A 23018-nucleotide genomic window follows, 5' to 3' on the forward strand; every position below is an offset into this window, starting at 1 on the left:
AGCCGGAGTTCTTTTACCTCATGGATAGAATTTCTCAAAATACCGGGAAGGAATGCAGCAAAGGGCATAGACGGCTGTGACTTGGTGCAAAGGTGTCTGGATCTTTGAGCCAATCTCCTCATTGCTTACACATTCTGGAAGACCTTGAAGACCCTGTAGGAAATTCGATACATGTGTAAACTTCAGAAGATACCAGCTGAGGGCATCTTCGTAGCTTAGAAGTAGTATTATGCACAACCAGGTAGAAGCCTGAAGTTCCAGTCTCGACTGGCCTCTTTCTCATTGGGCCAGTATTTGTGGGAGCACCACAGAGCTGCTGGATGCAAATATCACCACTGATGGAGAATGGGAGCCAATGGCAGTAGTGAGGAAGGCTTATAAATGGGGCGGGAGGAAGAGAAGGCGAGGGAAGAGAAATGAAAATGATCTTTGGGAAGTTGCTTGGATTTGTCTTGTGACCCTGGGTTTCCTGAGCCCTGGATAAGGCTCCTGGAAGAGCTCCTCTGTGAAGGTTTTTTTGTTACAGTTGTGATTGTATATGTGAGACTGCGATCCACTTTGGGATGAGGGTGAAAATAAAAATAATTAATTCAAAAAATAGGGAGCAACAGCAGATCAGAGACAAATATCTGCTGGATGGCTGCAGGGATGGATAAAAGGTTGGCTCTGTATTGGATGGATGCACACATGAACTGGGACTTAAATGCAACCAAAAGACTCAGTGTCTCTCTTGGGTTTAAGTTCATTTGGGTATGCATAGTTCTACTGATTATAAACTATGAACCCAGGTCAGTGCTGCCCTGTGATTAATCCAGTCTGCCCCGTTATCCTTCCAGGCTGCAATGCAGAAGTGATCTATTCTCTCACTGACTCAGCGGATGAATACTTTTCAATCGAGGAGACTACTGGGGTAATCCGGCTAGAGAAGCCCTTAAAGGACACTCAGATTTCAGCGTTTGAGCTGACAGTTTGTGCAACAGACCGGGGCTCCCCGCGCCCCCTCTCCGCTCTCACCACCGTCACTGTCTCTGTGGTGGATCTGACCGAATACCTGCCTGTTTTCCTGAGCACCGAATATGTGGCCACGGTCACCGAAGACGTGGCCGTGGGCACTGAAGTCCTCAGCCTGTCCATGCTGACGAGGGATGGCTCTGAGAACATGGAGATCAAGTACGAAATCGTGAATGGGAATGATCACGGGAAATTCCAAATCAACTCAAACACAGGTAAAAGGTCTTGTTCCACGGCACGTCCTGCTGGACTGGCAGTGACACCGTTCTAGTCAGTGCCCGTTTTCCTGGTTTTTCTCTGTCTGCCTCATGCTGCTTCTCCCTTTCTCCTCCATATTGTAATTCATGTAGTTTGTTTGCATTCCATATGCTCTTTACCTGTCTTCCCTCTTTTATTCTAGCCCCTTCTCATGATCCTTAAAACTTTCTTCTCCCCTCCTCATCCTCCCTTCCACCACCACCACCCCTTATCTTTCTCTGGAGGTCTTTTCTTATCTTCTTTCATTCCCATCTCTCTCTCCCCTTCCCTCTTCTTTGATCTTTCTCTCGCTCCCCTCTTATCTTCCCTGGCTTTGTTTAATGTTTTTCCTCCCTCTCTCCCCAAGTCCTTTTTTTAAAATCATGTTTCATATTTTAAAATAGCTTCTCTTGTCTTTCCATGTTCAACAGCTCCTCACCCCTATTCCCCATCCCCTACACTCAGCCCTGTGCTCTTTCTTGCCCAGATACAGCGTATGATTTGTGAAGAGGGAGGGATATGTAATTCTCCGCTACCCTAAATACAGATGCCAGATTCTCTGAGGGAACAATCCAAAGTCCAGTGAAGTCAACAGAAAGACTCCTATTGACTTCAGTGGGCTTTGAATCAGGCTTCTGGGGGATGATGGATAAACATAGAACAGAGTGTGGAAATTTTTCCACTGTGAATGCTCAGGATGGTTTTGTTCTCTTGTTGTTTGGTACTGGAGGGTAAAACACTCCACCCCGAACCCACAAGGAATCTGACAGGGCAGAAAGTGCTACAATAGGTGGTTTTATTAGGTAGCTATTCAACGAGCATGGATAAAAATGGAATTATTACTCATGCAGCAGGTGCTGAGTCAGCCCTGACGAGCTAGCGTAATGTGCCATATTGTGTACCCAAAGAGATGATAAAGGTTGCCTACTGCAAGAACAATGTCAGATTCCCTGAGATAGCCACTTCGATGTGACAATGGAGGCCTTCAACCCTTCACTTGATCATCCCAATCCAAGATGCCGTCCTTATCTCTATCATCCCAGCCCCAACACTCTCGCTAACTTTTCCACAAAGATCACTTCTTCAGAACGTCCATCCTAATAGACTTGGAGCAGAGTAATTCCTAGTGAAAGGTTAATATGGGATTTTGGTAATAATCTCATGATGACTTGATTCAAGTACATGGCAACATTCTATCTCCCTCTTTGCTTTCACGTAGACCTTGGTTTCTCGCCAATACACTGAGCTATACCCTACCCTTCTGCTTATATACCCACAGACAAACCCAGACACTCATGCCACCACTTTCAAAGGGGACAGCTAGCGATCTCCAGCTGATACTTATCTGCGATTGTCTCTCATACGTCCACATAGGCTTCAACAAGCATCTTTTCTTTCCTGCACATGGCACTTTTGATTGAATACCTATCTTGTTCTGGTTTCACCATAATCTAACTTATCACCTTATGTATCTTTCTACTTTACCGCAAGATGCTATTGGTTTATATTGTCCCAGATCTGATCTTTTCCACATATGAATCCAGAAGCTGTTATGCAGTGAAAGGATATTTTACTTCTTCACGCATTTGACAGCAGAGTTGGGCTAGTTATGAAAAGAGTCTGTCTGATTGGAGCTCGTTTTATGTGACGTCACAATTTTTAGTGGCCTGGTTTAATGGACTAGAGCAGTAGCCACCATGGCTTTATCTGCCGGTGGTTTGCCAGTCGTCTCCTTGATTGATCTGGGGGTCTCTGTAAGACATTACATGTCCTGCGTTCAAAGCATCTCCTGTCTTTGCTGTCTGCACACATATACAGGTATCTTGTACGTTAGCGGGAGCCTGGATTTTGAAGTGAGCCACGAGTATTACTTATCGGTTGAGGGCACAAGGAAGGGCTCTGCTTCTCTCAGTGACGTCACCATGGTGGTGATTAATATCACCGACATCAATGATAACATGCCAAAGTTCACCCAGGATCCTTACATCACTGAAATCCGCGAGGATGCAGCTGTTGGGGAAACTATCCTTACGGTAAGACAGAACGGAACGACTCTTGTTTAGCAGCCTAATGCCAGGTGTCCACCCACATTCTCATTCACATTGTGGTGGAGCCTAGAGGCCTCAGTCAGGGATATTGTCGCTGTACACACACATTGATTAAAAGATCCCTGCCCCACAGAGCTTACAGGCTAAATGTATTACCAGAGACAACAGGTGGATCCAGAAAGTGGGGGGCCGGGGGTGGGAAGCATAAGGCAACAGTGAAACTGTTACAGCTGTGTGAAAAGCAGTGGTCCCGGCACACCAGCCGCCAGGCCATTGTTGAGTGTTTTGTAGGCACCATGGCAGAGGTGAGTTTTAAGGAGGGACTTATGAGGAGAGGCTGAGAGAACTGGGCTTGTTTAGTCTGCAGAAGAGAAGAGTGAGGGGGGATTTGATAGCTGCCTTCAACTACTTGAAGGGGGATTCCACTGAGGATGGAGCTAAGCTGTTCTCAATGGTACCAGATGACAGAACAAGGAGTAATGGTCTCAAGTTGCAGTGGGGGAGGTCTAGGTTGGATATTAGGAAACACTATTTCACTAGGAGGGTGGTGAAGCAGTGGAATGGGTTACCTAGGGAGGTGGTGGAATCTCCATCCTTAGAGGTTTTATAAGGTCAGGCTTGACAAAGCCCTGGCTGGGATGATTTAGTTGGGGATTTGAGCAGGGGGTTGGACTAGATGACCTCCTAATGTCTCTTCCAACCCTAATCTTCTATGATTCTATGATTTGAAGGAAGACAGCGGAGTGGCCTTGCAGAGTTTTCTCTGTTCCTACCCTGGGCTTCTGCAAGGTACTCTTAAGCCTTGTACCAAAAGCAAACAGTCCGTCTTCCCCTCTCATGCCTTAGTCAGAACCTCCCACCCTCAAACAACCGGCAAGACATTGCCTCTGAGACAGGAGACATTTGTTCAGGAGCCCCCCTCTTATCACTCTCCCAATAGGTGTCAGCTGATGACCTGGATGGGGCGATGAACAATCAGATCACATACTCCATTGTGGGAGGGAACCTCCTGGAACACTTCACCCTCCATCCCAAGAGCGGACAGATCTGTATTGCCAAGCACCTGGACCGGGAGGAGGTGAGTTACAGTCCACACTAAGACTTGATGCTGCAGATGGGCGAGTTAGAAAACAAGGTTACGTCACCCCACCAGGAGGAGGATGGAAAAGACTGGGGAAGCGCACAGTGCTCATCTGTCTGCCAGGTTTTGAACGATCCATTGAAACCATTGCACTCGGCAGGCCAGTGTAATCAGTTGCCATGCACATGAATCCTTTGGACCCACAGATATTGCTGAAGGGTCAGGAACACATGCCATGGGGGCTGGGCTAGAGCAGAGATAATATGGTGTAATGGTTAGAGCACTGGACTAGGAGTCAGGAGACCTGGGTCTCTGCTTGGCTAGGCCCCTAGCCTCCTGTGTGATCTTCAGCCAGTCAGTTCCAATCTCTGTGACTCAGTTTGCCCACTCACGAACAGGGGACAGTGATATTTACTTTCTTGGTGAAGCACTTTGAGACATATGGATGGAAAGCTCCAGAGAAGGGCTAAGTGTGATTATCATTAAACTGCCCAGTACCTTGTGCTCTTTAATAAGCCTGCACGTGGGGAGAATAAAACATCCGGACACGAATCCCCATAATCAATGCATGCCGTACACCTTCTAGGTTCCCAGCTATGCCCTGACGGTCCGAGCCACAGACAGCGGCCAGCCTGCACTGTTCAGCGACGTTGCCGTGCGCGTCCGGGTGACGGACGTCAACGACAACCCACCCAGGTTCTTCCAGCTCAATTACAGTGTGGTGGTGCAGGTAAGGCAGATCCTCTGCTCAACGGAGACACTGTGTTGCCTCCCTTTCATTTCAGGACACCTAAGGGACCCTCAATGAATTACACCAGGGTTGGGGGTGGGCGGTTAGCTGTGAAGGGAGATTCTGCTTTGTGTTGGTGACAAGCGATGAACTAATAGACCTGGGGTCCTGCCCTGCAGCACCCTCCTCCCTGCCCTCTTTGGTCTACACAGCGTCCCCAGGGACGTAGGAAGAGGCCAGTCCCTGCACTTCTTCCTGGTCCTTCTCAGGCTGTGCCCTCCCGCGCCACTACACACACAATCTGGTCACATGTAATAGTGAAGGCATCTTCTTGCCCTAGGTAATCTGGATTCCATGGTTAAAAATTGTCCAGGGCCTTGGGTAATTTGGGGTGTTTGGTGATGGGTATAATAGGAACAGTTTAAGAGCTACAAGTATGATTTGTGGTCTGGCAAACCGGCCTAGTCTATTTAGTTATCAAAGAGAAAGTTAAGAGGCAATTGAATCATGGCTTGTAAATACCTACTCAGGCAGAAGACATCTGATAGTAGAGGGCTCTTTAAGCTTTCTGACAAAGGCACAGCAAAAGCCAATGGCTGGAAGTTGTATCTATAGATTATTAATTAATTATTTTGATTACTTAAGAATTCCCAGTTATCATTCTGAGGTTTGACAGGTTCTTGTTCCAAGATCAGGCCCATTATTATTATTTTAGGTAGATAGATAGATAGATAGATAGATAGATAGATAGATAGATAGATAGAGGGGGTGTCTGGAGATAGATAGATAGATAGATAGATAGATAGATAGATAGATAGATAGATATAATTATATATCATTTACTGCAGTCACAAATACTCCAACTCAGTAAAGTAGATAGAGCTACTGCAAAGTTGAAGTCAGCAAAGTTCAAACAGGAAATACGATGCACATTTTTAACAGTGAGGGTAATTAACCATTGGACCCTTACCTCGAGATGCTGTAAATGCTCCGTTACTTGGAGTCTTTAAATCAAGAAGGCAGTTTTAGCCCTTGGTAGTTGGGCTAGGTGCAGGAATGCCTGGGGTGAAATCTATGGCCTGGTTTATGCAGGAGGACAGAGTAGAGGAGCACAATGGTCCCTGAAGTTAGCCACTGGGAGCTGCGGACAGTCAGTGTAACAAACTCTCTTGCGGCCCGCAAGCAGATTACCCTGATGGGCCGTGTGCGGTCCATGGGCCGCAGGTTGCCCACCACTGCTCTACAGCCTATTGAACCTACCCAACTGACTCCAGTGAAAACCTTGAGAGCTGCCAAGCCGTGGGCTATCAGAAAGATTAAGAGAGCCAATGCTGAACGACAAGATTCACACAAAGGGCCAAACCAGTGAAAGCCCAGGGAGAGTTTTAATTCCTCAGGAGGCAGAGGGGGTTTCTACCTCCTCCCAAAGTTACAAGGAACAACAGCAAGTCAGAGAGTTAAATGGATTTTCAGCAGTTAGCTGCAGCCTTGTGTCCAGCCCTGCTCACTGTTCTTCCCATAGCACAAGTGGAGTTTTACATATTTGGAATGTAAAAACGGGGGTAACAAAGCCATGCCCGAGCTGCTGGCTGTTTCCCCTTATGTTTCCATAGGCATCTGCTCACGTCACCACAACCACCCTGTGCCTTTTCGGTGCCACGATCAAACAGCAACCCTAGAGGCAGAGAAATTCCACCCTTATCTTGGCCAGGTGCCTTCCCTCACTTTGCTCAACCCCTTTTCTCCCATATTTCAGGAGATAGCCCCAGTTGGCACAAGTGTCCTGCAGCTGATCATGAGTGACAGAGACTCCCCTGAGAACGGGCCGCCATATTCATTCCAGATCACCGAGGGAAACGACGGGAAAGCCTTTGATGTCACCCAGGATGGTCTGCTGGTGACCTCATCTGTTCTGGATAGAAGAACAAAAGAGCAGTATCTCCTACAGGTCCAGGTAGATCCTGCCTTTCCCCTTTAGGATATGAATTCACCAAGGCCAGTGCAGTAACAATGAAGGCAATGGAAATTACACCCAAAAGCCCAGATAAAAGCAACTCCAATCTTTGGGAAGTTTGGATCCAGATCCAAATTTTGAAGCCTGAATCCATCTATAGAGCTCACTTCCCAAGAGCTGCGTCTGCATAAAACTGGGGCCAGCTTTTCCAGCAATAAAACCTGCTGGTGTAGTCATGGGAACCTCTGCGGTGCAATTGACCCTGTATGATGCTTTCCCCGATATAATTCTAGAGACCTTCCACTTGGGGAGAGACTCGCGTCTGTTCCTGAAAGCTTCACCTAAGTACTCCAGAAAGGAGCTGGTCCCTTTTATTCATGCTCGCATCAAGTAAACAAATTACAGGAAAATAGCTTGTTTTCAGCCTGAACTGGTTTTCCTGGGGGAACAAATCAACAGGGGCGGGAAATTATTTTTTTATTTGCAAGTTAAAATGCCTGAGCAGGCCTCACCCCCACAGCCCTGCCAGTGCACCTCAGCCCTGTGCTGCAATGCTCAATGCTATTCTACCCCTGAGCTCCACACCCAGATCCCCCAGTGCCTCCTGCCAATCTACTTCTGGAGCCCTGCTGAGCCCAAACGGACAATTTTCCCAAACTACATGGAGGTGTGTGATGCGCACAAAGTTAGGGATTCAGATGAGATCCATCAAAATCATATTGCCTGGTAAATAATGAAGACTATAAGCCACAGTTTCCAGAGATGCACTAATCCACTGTTCCACCCATAGAACGAGAAGAGGTAAAAAGATTAGAGAGCGTGACCAGGCTCCTACTGAAATCAATAGCAAGGTCTCATGGGCTCAGTGGTGCAGAACCAGAGCCTAGGACTATAGGAGAAAGGAGGATTTAGAGGTGACATGAGAAAGAAATATGAAGTATCGTAGCCGTGTTCTTCCCAGGATATTGGAGACGCAGTCCTGGACTGTAGATGAGCTCTGTGTAGCGCAAAAGCTTGTCTCTTTCCCCAGTAGAGGTTGGGCCAATATAAGACATTACCTCACCCACCTTTTCTCTCTGAAGAAATATGGCAGAATGGATGCTTCAGAGACAGTAACTCAGAACCTCCTATTTACTAGGTGTAGGGATCACCCAAAGAAAGTAAAAGAAACTAAATGTAACAGGGATCAAAGAAAATGCTATGGTTCGATGAATAATTAACCGCTAGGACTCACCACCTTCAGATATCACTGAGGCAAAACAAAGACAAGATTCATGAAAGAATTAGACATTGACGTGACTAAGAGTCATCCACAAGTATCGTCAATGGGGTAAAAACATAGAAGGGATCTAAATCTTCCATAATAATGGATACCTAAAGAAATAAATATTATTATTAATTATTCATAACATAAGCCCCAAGCACTAACTGCCTGAGGTTAGAAAGAAACATGTCCTGTGCTCTGATTGTTCCATATTTGTCCATTATGAGGTTGCTGGCCTCCTGGACTGTCTGCCCACTATCAGAGACAGGATGCTGGGCTAGATGGACCACGGCTCTGAGTTGGCATGGCAGCTCCCCTGCTGCAGGTGTGGAGTGTCAGAATTGTGCTTGGGTGTGCAATTGCATCATATAGTTGTGCACTTAATATGGATGTACAATGGCTGCAGTTGCACAGACAAGCGCAGTCATTTTGCCCAGAACTTAGGCACCCAAAGGCGTCTGTGTTTCGACACGCACAGTTCTAAAAATCTGGACCAGCATTTTGATTCGTTGGAAGATTGGCAGCCGTCCTTACGTTATTCACTGCAGTTATGGTGCCCTCAGAACCTGGCCAATGACTTCACAGGAAGGAGGCTACCGGAGTGGGTACAGGATCTCTTTTGTGAAAACTGAGCAGCTCCAAGTCTGCTTCTGGGGCTGCTGCATTCCCACACATTCCAGAAGCATTATTTTGGAGACCCTATTAGGCGGTGACTTGTAGTCAATGTTCCTGCAGGGAATTTTTTTCCTGGCTAGGCTCCTGCACCATCCCCTTCTCCAAAGAACCATCACTGAAGAGCCAATTAAACCCCAAGAAATCAGAATCACCCAGGCGTGTTCTCTGCCGACGAGCTCCACTCTGAATGCGAATGAATGCACCATGTTAACTCTGTTAGTGATCCACCTCCCTCAGCAGCCTGCAGGCTCCTGGTTTTTTCACGGGGAGGCCTGGTCTGAGTCTCTCTCTTGGAGGGCACCGTTTCAGTCCTACCCGCCCACCTCCTGGAGAGCTGCAATCACAAAGGCCATCTCCTGGCACTGCCTTGCCATTGCTGCCCCGCTGCTCTTCCTCCTCCTTCATCCCATAGCCCCAGCTCCTGCTCTCCCAGCTCCTGCACACAGGAAGTGAGAGGTGCTCTACCCCAATGTGTCCTTCTGCGCCCATCTGACGGGGAGCGGGGATGAGACGCTCTTCCCACACATACACTCCTAGTCTCTCGGGACTTTTGCTTCAGCCGTAGAGACTAGGAGCGGGTGGGCCGTGGGGGGAATAGGAAACTGGATAGATCAGGATTGAGGTTCGTCAGCAGAGCAGGGTGGAAAGCTGGCCTAGCACCTCAAACACAAGCAGTGCCACCTCCTCTTGATCCCCAGCCTGGGAGCAGTGCCAATGTAACTCAGTGCAGGCCTGTAACGGGTCCTTTTGTTTTCCTTGACAGGTCTCAGACAGCGGCATCCCTCCTCTTTCGTCCTCTGCCTTTGTAAACATCCAAGTGAGTGAGCCGAGCCAATATGCGCCCTCGGCGTTGCCCCTGGAGGTGTTCATCACTACTAATGAGAGCGCCTTCCGAGGCGGTGTTCTCGGCAAGATCCATGCCACGGATCGAGACCCCCATGACACCCTGGTGTACACCTTGGCAGCAGAAGTACCCCAAGAGGGGCACTTCTCAGTGGGGGCAACGGATGGCAAAATCATCGCTGGCGAGAAGCTTCCCCATGGCCACTACGCCCTGAACGTGACTGTCAGCGATGGCACGTTCAAAACCACCACCACCATCAACGTCCATGTGTGGTGCTTCAGTCAGGAGGCGCTGGACAAGGCCGTGGTGTTACACTTCCAGCACCTCTCCCCTGAGGAGTTTGTGGGTGACCATTGGCGCAACTTGCAAAGGTTTCTGGGAAACACCCTGGTCACAAGACGTCAGAACATCCACATGGCCAGCCTACAGCCCACGGCAGCCTCTAACGGCGTGGAGCTCCTCTTGGCTGTCGGAGAGTCCCCCGGTGCCTTCTATGAGCCCCGCGTCCTAGCAAACAAGATTTCTCTGTTGGCTGGGGAGATGGACCAGCAGGTGGGGCTCCAGCTAAAGAAGGCCATTCACGTGCCATGTCATGGGCCAGCTTGTGCCCGGCGTGTCTGCAAGGAGACAATTCAGCTGGACCCGGGCATGGTGTCCACCTACAGCACTGCCCGACTCAGCGTTCTCACGCCCCGGCACAGCTTGGAGCAAATTTGTTCTTGCAATGGTGAGAGATCCTCCTTATTGCTCTTGAATTCTCCCCCTTGGGAAAGCAATGCCAGTCTCTAGTGTGTGGGATTATCCCTTCAGCACATCACGAAACTCAGGGAGTTGTCATGGAATTACACTGTTCCATTAACTGGCCATTCTGCCTTCGCTTTCAGGGCCAGACCTAGCGTCCTTGAGCTTCAAATTCCATCTGGCCTGTAGGAAGAATTCCACTGGATAATGCTAAGCTCTTATCATGTGTCATTAAATAATAACAGGATCTCTGTTGCCCCGATGAGAGTAAAGTCACTCATATGTGGAGCAAAATGGTCTGGGCTCTACGGGTAGAAGTTCTATCCTTGGGTTCCCATGCTTTGGTCCTGTGCCCAGCAAAGCACAGACTAGTTAAAAGTGGTGAATTCAAATCATAGAATCATAGAATATCAGGGTTGAAAGGGACCTCAGGAGGTCATCTAGTCCAACCCCCTGCTCAAAGCAGGACCAATCCCCAACTAAATCATCCCAGCCAGGGCTTTGTCAAGCCTGACCTTAAAAACCTCTAAGGAAGGAGATTCCACCACCTCCCTAGGTAACCTATTCCAGTGCTTCAAATCAAGGCAAAGATTTTGTATTCATATTTTAGGTACAGTAGCTTCCACTTAGCAGCAACCCGCCTGTAGTAGGAAGAGGGCCTGAAACATAAGGCCTTGTATTAGAGGCCTGTAATGAGGCCTGAGACTAAAGTAATGATCAAAACATCTCTATTCATCATGCTGTCATCCTAACCTTAGCTTTAGGATGGGTCAGCGTGTTCCTGTTATGTTTGGGGAATGTGCTGGTATCGAGGTGTTCTGGTACCACCTTTCTGGAATGTGTTTGTGTGTGTATTCTTGTGACTAACACTACTTAGGAATGGGTGGTTCAGCAATATCGGCCCTGTTCTTGCCAAATTCTGTGAGCAGGGCTTGCCTCTTGCTCATAACTTAACTTTGCTTTATATTAGCAAGTTTTGACCATTACTTTAGCCCAGGCCTCAGGCCTCCTACCAGGCCTCTAATACAAGGCCTTATGTTTCAGGCCCTCTTCCTACTATACCAGCTATTGACAACTTCCTGTTAACAGCAACATTTTGCCAGGCACCAATCCCATCCCATTGACTTTAACGTTAAGGGGATTTGGGTCCTGGCAACGGTTTGCCGCTGATTACCAACGTTTTTCAGCTGCGGCCCAGGTTTGGGAGGGAAGCTGCAGCCAGGGAAGGAAGTGCTGGGACCTGCCTTCTCTGGCAGCAACCCTGCAAACCTGCCTGCGGCCGGTGCTCAGCCTGTCCTGTCACTTCCTTCTGGGACTGCAGCCCGGCAAACCTGCTTGCACAGGAACGCCCATGACGTAAGGGGGGAGGCTGTTGGCAGGGCAGATGCCTCTCCAGGCTGTGCCCTGTTGGGGAACTACACACAGGGAAAGAAGTGCTGGGGCATGCTGCGCCCCAAAGAGCGCAGGGAGAAGCATTGTGCAGCCTCAGGGGTCCCCAGCACTTCTGTTTCCCATAGAAAGTCCCAGCATCCGGGCTGAAACCAGGGAAGGCATGTCCCAGTGCTTCTGTCCTGGCTGCAGCCCTGCAAACCTGCCTCCTGCTTATTAGTAACGGCTGGGTAATAGCAACTTTTGGCTGGTGACCGGAGGGTTACTAATAAGTGGAATCTACTGTATTTCCACATTGCCCATGGAATAGCAGGGGTTGATAGGTTGGGAAGGAGCTGTCCTGGAAAAGCTGTTTGCAGCCCCCGAACAGGAATGTCCGGGGATGCTGCAGGACAAGACTGGGCTGCAGGTCATTATGGTGGAAGAGCTGTTGGGGAGGCTCAAAATGTGAATAGCCAGGGGGCATTGCAGGTCCTCATGAGCTTCACTGGCAGAGCTATGTAGAGACTGGGGGCAGCAAAGACTCCTGCAGGTCAGGCTGGAGTTATGGTGGCTGAAATGGGGGAAAGCACAGGGCTGGGGAAAACACTGGATGCCGTAGGTTGACCACAATCCAGAATCTCAGACTGTTTTCAGATGACCCGCCTTGCCTGGTTATATTTCTAGGCACGGCTGTGAGATTCAGTGGGCACAGCTACATCTGGTACCATCACCAGGAGAGAGGGGACTGGCAGATGCAGTTCCGCCTGAAAACCCACCAGCTGCACGGTGTTCTGCTCTTCGTCAATGGGACCAACGCTGCTGTTCTGGAGGTAGGGTTTGCAGTACCTAAGGATTTATTACAATTCCATTGCATGTGCACTGGGAACTATCACCAAAGGAAGGAACAGACTGAACAAAGTAATACCCATCTATGTGTAGGTGTAAAATACCATGTGGTGAAGACCCGTTGGTAACCTGGGTACTGTGCAACTTGGTATGTTCACCTAGGCAGGTGACACGTGATTACAGCATGACACGTTGTGATTACAGCATGACTGCTAGAGATGGGCTTTTTGAACCGATGGATTGTGCACACAGCCAGTCTGTACTAAAGCAGCCTGATGCTACTACCTCTCTTCTTTTACCCCTCCTTGTTTGTTTCATCCTTCTGTGACATCATGTCCATTTGACTGTTGGCTCCTTGGAGAAAGGACTGTTATGTACCGGTTGGGGTTTTCAGTAACGCTCTGCTCCTAAATTTATGGAGATATCCTATCTCCTAGAACTGGAAGGGACCTTGAAAGGTCATCGAGTCCAGCCCCCTGCCTTCACTAGCAGGACCAAGTACTGATTTTGCCCCAGGTCCCTAAGTGGCCCCCTCAAGGATTGAACTCACAACCCTGGGTTTAGCAGGCCAATGCTCAAACCACTGAGCTACCCCTCCCCCGTACTGTTTAGCCAATGGGAAAATTCCCACTGACTTGACCAAAAGCAGAAGTTAAGCTGATGCTGAGCATCTTTGGAAATGTCACCTTAGGTGTTCGTACAGCGCCAGGTACAATGCGATCCCAACCCCGAGGGTACCGCACTAACTAATAATAGTACGAGCAGCACAGGAGACAATTCAGGGATGCCAGAAGATAGAGTTCCCACATACACACAGGAGTCACTCTGGGACCACGAGGAGCCAGATTCTCAGTGCAAATTGGTACAAATTGACAGTGCTCCGCTGACTTCAGGGGAGCTGAATGGACTCACACCCATGGAGGATCTGGCCCATGGTACCTACAGACTCACAAACAGATCATTCAAGGGCCTGTGAACATGGTGTTTCCACCAACCCACAAGCTTGTAAGTGAGCAACCCAACCCCATTTATTCACCAGGGAATTAGTCAGAAACCCCTAAACATGGTGTTACCCATTAACTTACCACAGGAAACAACAGCTGCTTCTAGTTTCCTCAGTGGCTGAGCTGGGCTGAGCACGGATCCAGTGGCCACCCAAAAAGATACAGAGAAGTTGTCCAGATGGACACCAATGGATTAAAGGCTCTTTGTTTTAATGGAAGGCAGGGAGAAGGTGAGGACAGAAGTCTTATAAAATGGCCTCTCACATCACTTACTATTTCATGAATGATCCAGGCAACTTTAGCCAGTGAGATGGGGGAGAACCAATTCAAGCTTAAACTTGCAGGCCTCTTAGTTTATGTTTCTTGCAGTGGGTTTCGTCATTCCGGACAGCTGCCAGAACCAGGAACATCTTAATCTGATCTCTCCCCTTTCTTTGGCTGCACTTGCTGAATCTATAAAGAATTCAAAGGAGCATGTGTCTGCTCCCTTCAACCTTGGCAGCAGAAGGAAACCAAGAGCCCTTCAGAAAAGGGTTTTATTGTCTGTGTCTCATTAATTATAATGGGCCTAATTTAAGTTTCATATCTTATAACTCACTTATTGACTTACTGGGTTTTTTCCCCTGAACCCATCTCTGTGTAATCTAGACGTACGACATAAATTAAATACAGCATCATGCTCATTTAAAGGGACACAATCCATTTTTTAAACTGAGTTTAACAATATTTTCAAGTGCGTCTCCGGCCCCTGAATCCCCTGCCTATTTCTGTGGCGTTTTCCAATTTTAAAATGTTTTACTCTCCGCTGTTTTGGTATAAAAGACCCCCACAAACAACAAGGGAAATGGTCTAGTAGGGGAATCAGTGGCGCTGGCAATACACCAAGTGCTGTTAAATGAACAAACTGAAAAAAATACAGGGAAATATGTTTTTTCTTCTCTAATTTCTTGCAGCTACAGCAATCCTAGGGGACGGCTGGAACAGTGGTGGGGGAATAATATTTAGGGTTACCATACGTCCTCTTTTTCCCGGACATGTCCGGCTTTTCGGCAGTCAAACCCCCGTCCGGGGGGAATTGCCAAAAAGCGGAACATGTCCGGGAAAATGGCGGCTCTGTTTAAGAGCCCGGCTGCCTGAACGCTACCGGCTTCGGGCAGCCCCGTGCCTGGAGACCCTGCGCCGCTGGAGCCCGGGAGGGGAAGTGCCCAGCTGGGGGCGCAGGGTCTGGAGGCACGGGGCTGCCCGAAGCCGGTAGCGCTCCGGCAGCCCGGCTCTTAAATAGAGCCGCGGGGACTGGAGCCTCCAGCCGCCGGGGCTGTGTGTAACTGACACAGTGTCAGTTACACACAGCCCCAGCCGCTGGAGGCTCTGTTTAAGAGCCGGGCTGCCCGAGCGCTACCGGCTTCGGGCAGCCCCCTTGCCTCCGGACCCTGCGCCCCCAGCCGGGCACTTCCCCACCCGGGCTCCGGCGGCGCAGGGTCCGGAGGCACGGGGGCTGCCCAAAGCCGGTAGTGCTGGGGCAGCCCGGCTCTTAAACAGAGCCTAAGAGGAGCAGAGCCTCCAGCTGCGGGGGCTCTGCTCCTCTTCGGCTCTGTGTAACTTATACAGTGTAAGTTACGCAGAGCCGCCGGAGCCCCGGAGGGGAAGTGCCCGGCTGGGGGCACAGGGTCCGGAGGCATGGGGGCTGCCCAAAGCCCGAGCGCTACCGGCTTCACGGTTTGCTGGGCAGCCTCCAGACCCTGCGCCCCCAGCTGGGCGCTTCCCCTCCCGGGCACCAGCTGCGCTGGGGAAGCGCCGGCTGGGGGCGCAGGGTCTGGGGGCTGCCCGGCAAACCGTGATGCTGGTAGCACTGGGGCAGCCCTTTCCCCCTGGCTGGGAGTGGGAGGGAGGAGGGGGCGGAGTTAGGGTGGGGAAGGGGCGGAGTTGGGGCGGGGCTAGGGGTGGGGAAATGGGCGGGGCCATGGCCCGTGGAGGGTCCTCTTTTTTTATTTATGAGATATGGTAACCCTAATAATATTGAGACAGGAGGATGGTTTTTAAGATGACAGTGTCCATTTCAAACTGCTCAGAAGAGGCAGCTCACACAAACCCCACCCCTGAGCCCCATGGTGGCGTTAAGCCATTGGCTGCAGAGCATGGGGGGAGATGGGGAAAGGGTCTGCTTACCAGCAGGAGTCCCTGGAAGAATTTTCTCAGCCAGAATTCCTTCTTGGCCCTGAGGAGGAGCTCGCTGGAGCAGCAGCTAGAGGGCGTGACCTTGCCCAGCCGCTCAGATCTGCTGGCCCCTCTGGCTGGGAAGCAAGACAGCGAATGCAGGGACTGCGATTGTAGCTACCCATTGCACAGGGTCACGAAAGCTGCAGAAGGCTCTTGTACCCTCTTCTGCACCTGGCACAGCCCCGGAGCGCCCTCTCTACTGCCCCAACCAGCCCCAATAAGCCATTCAGGGAGGGGCCATTGTCAAGCCCCCATCTGATCTAAAAGGGGTGCCTCAGACTTCGCCCTGAAGGCCAGCAGAGTTAGGCTCCAGCAGGCGCTTGGAGCAAGAAAGTCACATAACCAGAGATGCCGCTGCGCCACTGGAAGCACCTTGCCTCCAAGTCTTAGAGCAGCTCAGAGACTGGTCAATAAAATCACCTCCACTGATCTTAGCCCTCAGGGAGGTGCACAGGGAAAGAGGAGGAGGCGTGCATAGTAGCCAAGGAGACAATTTATTAGCCAGTCCCACACATAGGACCTGGTGACAAAAGGCTAGTTAATGACTGAGTCCAAAGCCCCAGTCTTTTTGGCTATACATAGACAGCTGTGCCTGTCCAGTGCGTAATATTAATAGATACTCTGCCCTGCAGCTGGAGGGGCAGCAGTGCCTTTGACTCATTTCTTTGTCACGCTGTTTGTGGAGTGCATCAGAGGGACCAAAACATTGCCAGGACATGTCTGATAAACTCGGGGGGCCCTCGAGCTTTTAGTTTTGCAAAAATAGGCAAATAAGCGCAAGTCAGTAGCATCTGTTATTTATTTGCTTATTGTCTCAGGTTTGTAGTTCCAGTGTTTTGAATAAATTCCTCCCAGGGTGAACCTGCCTTATCCTCATGATCTCCAAGCACTGCACCCGAGCTGAAACGGCATTGTGCACCAGAAGGAGGAAAAAGACAGGCTAGCTGGAGGAGACTCATAAAGGAGTCTCTTTTTGCTTCAGGGGCATTGAATCCTAACTTGTCCCCAGAATCTGAACAAGCCAGTTACTGATGCTCAGCTTGTGTTTAAAACAGAAGGGAAACGGCAAAACCTTCTCTGATATTCTCACCCCACAGTGCAGAGATTCACAGCACAGCTCCTCCAAGGGTCACCCAGTGGAGATCATCCACCAGCTTCTACGAGTCCTTCCAAAACAGATTTCCCCTTGTCACATACACCTCTACCCCGGATATAACGCGACCCGATATAACACGAATTTGGATATAACGCGGTAAAGCAGTGCTCCAGGGGGGTGGGGCTGTGCACGCCGACGGATCAAAGCAAGTTCAATATATATATATATAGACAGACAAACGAATGTTTAAAATTCTACCTGTGCATTCTCCCTATTCATGGCCCCCTGGGTTCTATAGAAGACAGTCCCTTACGAATCAATGGGGTAGGGGAAAAGAGGGGTTTTCACCTGAATTCACCCCGAAACCACACTTACATGCTTCTCTCTCTTTTCACTGTCCCACCAAAGCTTTTAAGAGGAGTCACAGACAATGGACAGCATTTTTCCCGCACTGCCCCTCCATTACAATGCAGAGGACGTTTGTGTAGTTAGTATAATTAGACGCTCAATGATCTGATTGTGTCATTCCCGGGTGCTGGAGAGGGAGTATTGGATTGCAGAGGATATTAGCAGCTTTGGCCCTGGTTTCAAATGTGCTGATAAAAAGCTGGGTATTACAGCAGGTCTCTTTCTTTCTTCTTCGCCCCCTTCACCTACTCCTACAATGCAGCCCTGCCAGCTGCTCTTGCTTGCCTAGATTCTTTCAGCACCTCTTGTTAATGCCAACAGAGACGCTCCGGCCTGGGCAGCTTCCACACCGGTAACAAGATACCAAGTAATCACTTGGAAATGGAGTTCACTTGTGCACAGGCATCCTGAACGCCAGCACCACGGTGACCCAAATTAAACCCCGAGGCAGCAGGTGGGGGCTGCAAACAGCTGGGGAGTAAAGTCATGCAGCGTCTGCATGCTGCCACTGGCGGTGTGGTCTGGGGCACGGAGCGTGGACCTGGGGGTCAAAAGATTGTTAGCTCCTTAGGGTGGCAGTTGTCTCACTGTGCCTATGTACGGCACCCAGCGTGGTCCTGATCTCTGTTGTGGCTTGTGGGTGCTACCATAATCCAATTATAGCATGATGACTCACAGCACAGAGCTGATTCCTTCCCACCTCCCAGCTCTTTACAAAGGGAGGCAGGAGGGGCTAAATCTCGCCTGTCCTAGCGTGCACTCTGAACCCACGGGGTGATGCAAGGAGTAAGTTAGAGCAGAATTTGGCCTTACATATTACAGGAGTCCCGGGGGGCAGCTAAACAACGTATCTTTGGCCGATTGAAAAAGTGACAGGAGCTGGGTTTTGGTTCAGAGCCATTTCTAGGGAGAACGAAAAACAAAGGAAATAATAAAATGCCGTTTGGTTTGTTCACATTAAGAATGGTTTTCTCCTGCCCTGCCCTCTTCCTCCCCATTGTAATTGAGGATTGGAATGGTCCAGCAGTTAGAAGGAGGTGATCCTGGACCAGTCCATAGTGCAGTCCTCTAGAGACCTCACACTTTCCGGGTCACCCAGGTGGCCCAGAGCCACTCCTGGCTTTACAGGCCATCTCATGAACAGCCCTCTCCACCTACCAGTCAAGGGCTGCAGGAGAGGCCAGGGATCGAGCTGTGTGAGCAAGGTGAGACGGACTAGTTGTTTTCCAAAATAGCAACGTAAACCTAGTTTTAAAGTAGGGTGCGAAGTTTAGCGCTGGCGAAAGGCGGCTGCCTTCTCCAGGCCAGCACCTACCTACTCCAGCTTCCCCCAAGCCTGCCCTGCCAATTGGCAAGAGGAGACTTTTGGTTGCAAGGCTCGTGCAATTCTTCAGCTTCCTGAGTAGAGTTAATGGTGAAGGTGGTAGTTCAGTCCACCAGGAACTGCGGTGAGACGCATTGTAATTTAAAAGATATACACAGTCGTCCCCCACCACGGACAGTCCCATGGGCATTTCATTTCTAATGCAAGGCAAAGCCTCAGGAGGTTTGGCTGGTGGAACGGTCCTATTGGCTGAACGTTCTTGGGTCCTGGAAATCTCAGGCGTTTGCCTCTTGCCTTGCACAGAAGGGGAAGGAGGGAAGCAGGGAGCGTTGAAAGCCCAGCGGCACAACGGTGTTTGCATCGCTCCTAATTCTGGCTGTTTGGGCGTGTTTTGCAGCTCATTAATGGGGTGCCTCATCTCGGACACCGATGCCGTGGCAATATCAACGGGAACCTCTCCTCCCTGGGTTTTGTGAGCGACGGAGAGTGGCACTCGGTCCTTCTGGAAGTGAAAAGCACATCCCTCCGCTTGCTCGTCGACAGCTTGGGAAATACGTCTCTCCGGCTGCCCGGGGCCTGCAGCATCTCCCCTTCCAGGAGAGATCTGCTCTTCGGGGGGATCGTCCAGTCCCGACAGCCCCAGCGGGTCACTCGGGGGTTTAGAGGTTGCCTGGATGCGGTCAGAATTGACAGCGAAGACGTGATGCTCCTGCCTGGGGACAGCCAGGTGAAGGGGATTGTGGAGGAGGTGGGGATAAAACAGTGCTGCCCGCACACCGGCGCCTGCAGCAGCAACCCCTGCCTCAATGAGGGGATGTGCGCCGAGACTCACGGAGGAGGTACGTGTATGTCCCGCCATGACTTTCTGGGCAATAAGAAATCAATAGTCTGGAGGCGAGCGTGGAAAACAGCTGAGCTGAATGGACAAATTTAAGGGGGCTGCCCCAGAGGAGGGGAAATTCTGGCTTTTCACAGCGCTGCGTGTCTCCCAGCAGGCTGTCAGGGGGCAATGTCCTTAATCAGTGAAACAACACATTGGAAGCATTACGAGGCAGTCCTTGGCAGATCAGACTGGGTGCACCGCTGTTTCTGCACAGGGCCTTGGATTCAGTTGTATTTTCATTCAGGCTTTTACAAAGCCTCAAGGAGCTGGAATAACGTGAGGTCTGGTCATCCCGTGACGTTTCAGCTCCTGGAAGGTGGAAATACTGTGGGAAGACGAGATGTGGATTTGTTCCCATCCTATAAGTGACTCCCGGGGGCGGGGGAGGGAACCTATGAAAGTCATTAGCACAAGCTCATGCCTGCAATTCTCGGGTTCATCTGAACCTGGTTGCCCAGCAGTTATTTGTAGCAGGATTTCATCCATGTCACAAACACGGGTGTATCTATCTGTGCACCTCATCAACCTCCCAACTCCCCTGTGAGGCAGGGCAGTGCTATCATCCCCATTTCACAGGTGGGGCACTGAGACACAGAGAGACTAAGTGACTTGACCAAGGCCTCACAGGAAACCTGTAGCAGAGTTGGGGATTAAAGTCGGGTCTCCCAGTCCCAGGCTAGCACCCTAACTACTGCACCACCCTTCCTCTCCAGAACATCTTGCTCTGATTTCTGTGGGTGAACAGTATGTGAGAGGGACTCATGTGCACAGCGTAACATTGCAGCACTGAGCTTCTTGAGACAGCCACTGCCCATGCTCGGGCTTTCCTTCTCTGACTTCCATTCCCCTGTCTTGGGGGCATCTGGAGGCGGCTCTGACACAGCTACATGGTGATGGGAGACATGCACAGGGGAATCCTTTGAACCTGTCTGTGCTTATTGATGCTATTGTTTTTCTGCCTGAGGTCTGCTGCAGAGTCCCACGCCCTATTGGGTTAGCAGCAATCAAAGGGCTGAGAGCACACCTCCCTCCTTCCCTCCCTGCCTGCCCCCTTGGGCAACAGGATTTAGATTCCTGTCAGCTAGGCAGCTGTTTAGCTCAGGTGAACTTGTTTGAGGTAAAGTGCACAGACACAGGGTGTGTGAGTGTGCAACCCTGCAAAAGGGGTCATGTGTATACAGGGGAACGTGTGCACATATGTGCAAATGTGCTTGTGCATGTGTGTGCATGTGTGCTGGAGTGCAAAGGCATGTGTGTTTGTGCGAGAAAGTGTTTGTGTAAATATGCCTGGATCTCATGCAAATGTCACAATAAGGCCAATCAGTCAGTGACAGGATCACGCTCAGGGATAGTGTGTGTGAGCACATGGATAAGATTGAACATACACGTCTCTGTGTTTGCATGGCTGGCTGCTTGTGCCTGCCATGTGCACGCGTGTGTGCACACGGCTCTACTAGTGACGTGGAAGTGAGCCGGAACTTGCCTAAGTTACTCTATGCACAGAGAATGGAGACGTTTATTTTGTGGGTCATAACCAGGCACTTTTAGGATGCTCCAAGGTGGAGGGGCTGCACTTCCCCAGCGCAGCATGCTAGTGCCTGGTGCGAAAGAGCTCAGCTGAGCAGTTGAAACTCCCAGGATCAGAATTTGATTTGACATGACAGCTCCCACGGGGAAGTGGAACAAAGCGTGTCCGGACAGGAGCTGCCTAGACATGGCCGTTTGCCGGGCGCTCGGCGGGCTGAAGGCTATCATCGTTAGACATCATGTCTAAAAGAGTCATAAAAATCTATCGCCGGTGGATCAGCTTTGCCCGCCCAGGAGGGAGGGGGCCACCGGCTCCATTTAGGACCTCACCTGAGCTGTACCCGGGGTTACAGGACAACACCTTTGTGCTCTTCAGATGGCGCATTCAGGAGAGTCTCAGCGCTGGGCGGTTGCAGCCTCAACCCCAAGTTCTCTCCCGCTGCTAATTCCCAAAGTGTCAGATTGTTCGTGCACCCTGGGCCAGAAACCACCTCCGCCGCCTAGCTGGTGCAGCCATCTCACAGCTCTCTATCGCCCTCTCTAGGTTACACTTGCATCTGCCCGGTGCTGTTTTCTGGCGACCGCTGTGAGCTGGGGGACAGCCCGTGTGAATCCAAGCCCTGCTTGCATGGGGGCACCTGCCTCCTCTCCGAAACAGGCTACACCTGCCGCTGCCCCGATTGGTACCTGGGGGACAGGTAAGACCAAGGAATGGCTTTTTGACTGCGTGTTCCCCTGTGCGGAGCTCTCAGCTTACAAGACACATTTAACTTTGGGCACCGTTTCTCATGGCTGGGGTGAATATCCGGAACTGCATGTTCCTGCAGTTTACCTGGTCACAAATCTTAATCCCCCAGACAGCCACTCCAAGATTGATTGCCACATTCCATGCACTTTTTGGATGGCATTCTCAGACTCTAGAAGGCAGAAGGAACCAGACAACGAATTAATCCCCCTGCGATTGCATTGTCACTAGTCGAGTCATGTACTCACGGTTCTTAGAGCCTGAGAAAATAATCTCCTTTAGTCAGCGTTTCGCTGGGTGCCTGTGAATGTTTTGTTTGGTGCCGATTCAAAGTGTCTTCTTGTGACAGGGCTGTTCCTAGAACTGCTCTTTTAACAAGTACACACTTTGCTCGGCTGTGTTACAAATTACCCCTGACATGTCAGGGCTCCTTCGCAGAATGGAGAGGATGAGCACAGAGGATGCATTGTTCTGGGGGAGACTGATGACGGCTCTGTAGCTGATACCTGTCAAGTTTTACAAGTTGGTTAATATCAGCCAAGAGTCAGATCCTTACCGTTACCAAGTCACTGCTGGAGGGGATATTCCAGGGACCACATCTGTCAGACACCAGATCTGCAGTGCTAAGGAACATAGGAATGTCCACATTGGATCAGACCCAAGGTCCATCCAGCCCAGTATCCTGTCTCTGATAGTTGCCAGCACCAGATGCTTCAGGGAAAGTTGTAAGAACCCTACAGCAGGCAGATATAGGATAATCTGCCCCTACAGTGGGTCTCGTCCTGGTCTCTAATAATTAGAGACTGGCTTAAGCCCTGAAGCACAAGGTTTAAGGCACCTTCCCAAATTATTGTTGTCATTCATTTTGATAATTCTGGATATTCTTCATATCCACATTAGCGCATGTTCAGAATACACATTCAGCACTGAAAGAGTTAACATGGCTCCAGAAGTAGATTTCACTACCCATGTCACCTTGGGTCATCAGTAAGGAAGCAGTTACACCGGCAGT

At 50.2% G+C, this 23018-nt stretch overlaps 1 protein-coding gene across 1 annotated transcript in view; it reads left to right on the plus strand.

The window, feature by feature from the left end:
- FAT2 (FAT atypical cadherin 2) overlaps positions 1-23018 on the plus strand; it is an 80489-nt gene that overhangs the window by 51812 nt on the left and 5659 nt on the right. Inside the window, exons 14-22 of the mRNA XM_054038565.1 lie at positions 837-1226; positions 3067-3281; positions 4237-4374; positions 4964-5107; positions 6864-7061; positions 9764-10571; positions 12641-12786; positions 19249-19690; positions 21806-21959. Coding sequence (XP_053894540.1) covers positions 837-1226; positions 3067-3281; positions 4237-4374; positions 4964-5107; positions 6864-7061; positions 9764-10571; positions 12641-12786; positions 19249-19690; positions 21806-21959 — 2635 coding nt within the window. The remainder of the gene's footprint in view (positions 1-836; positions 1227-3066; positions 3282-4236; positions 4375-4963; positions 5108-6863; positions 7062-9763; positions 10572-12640; positions 12787-19248; positions 19691-21805; positions 21960-23018) is intronic.

The sequence above is a fragment of the Malaclemys terrapin genome, chromosome 8 (genome assembly GCF_027887155.1).
Source record: "Malaclemys terrapin pileata isolate rMalTer1 chromosome 8, rMalTer1.hap1, whole genome shotgun sequence".
Lineage (NCBI taxonomy): Eukaryota > Metazoa > Chordata > Testudines > Emydidae > Malaclemys > Malaclemys terrapin.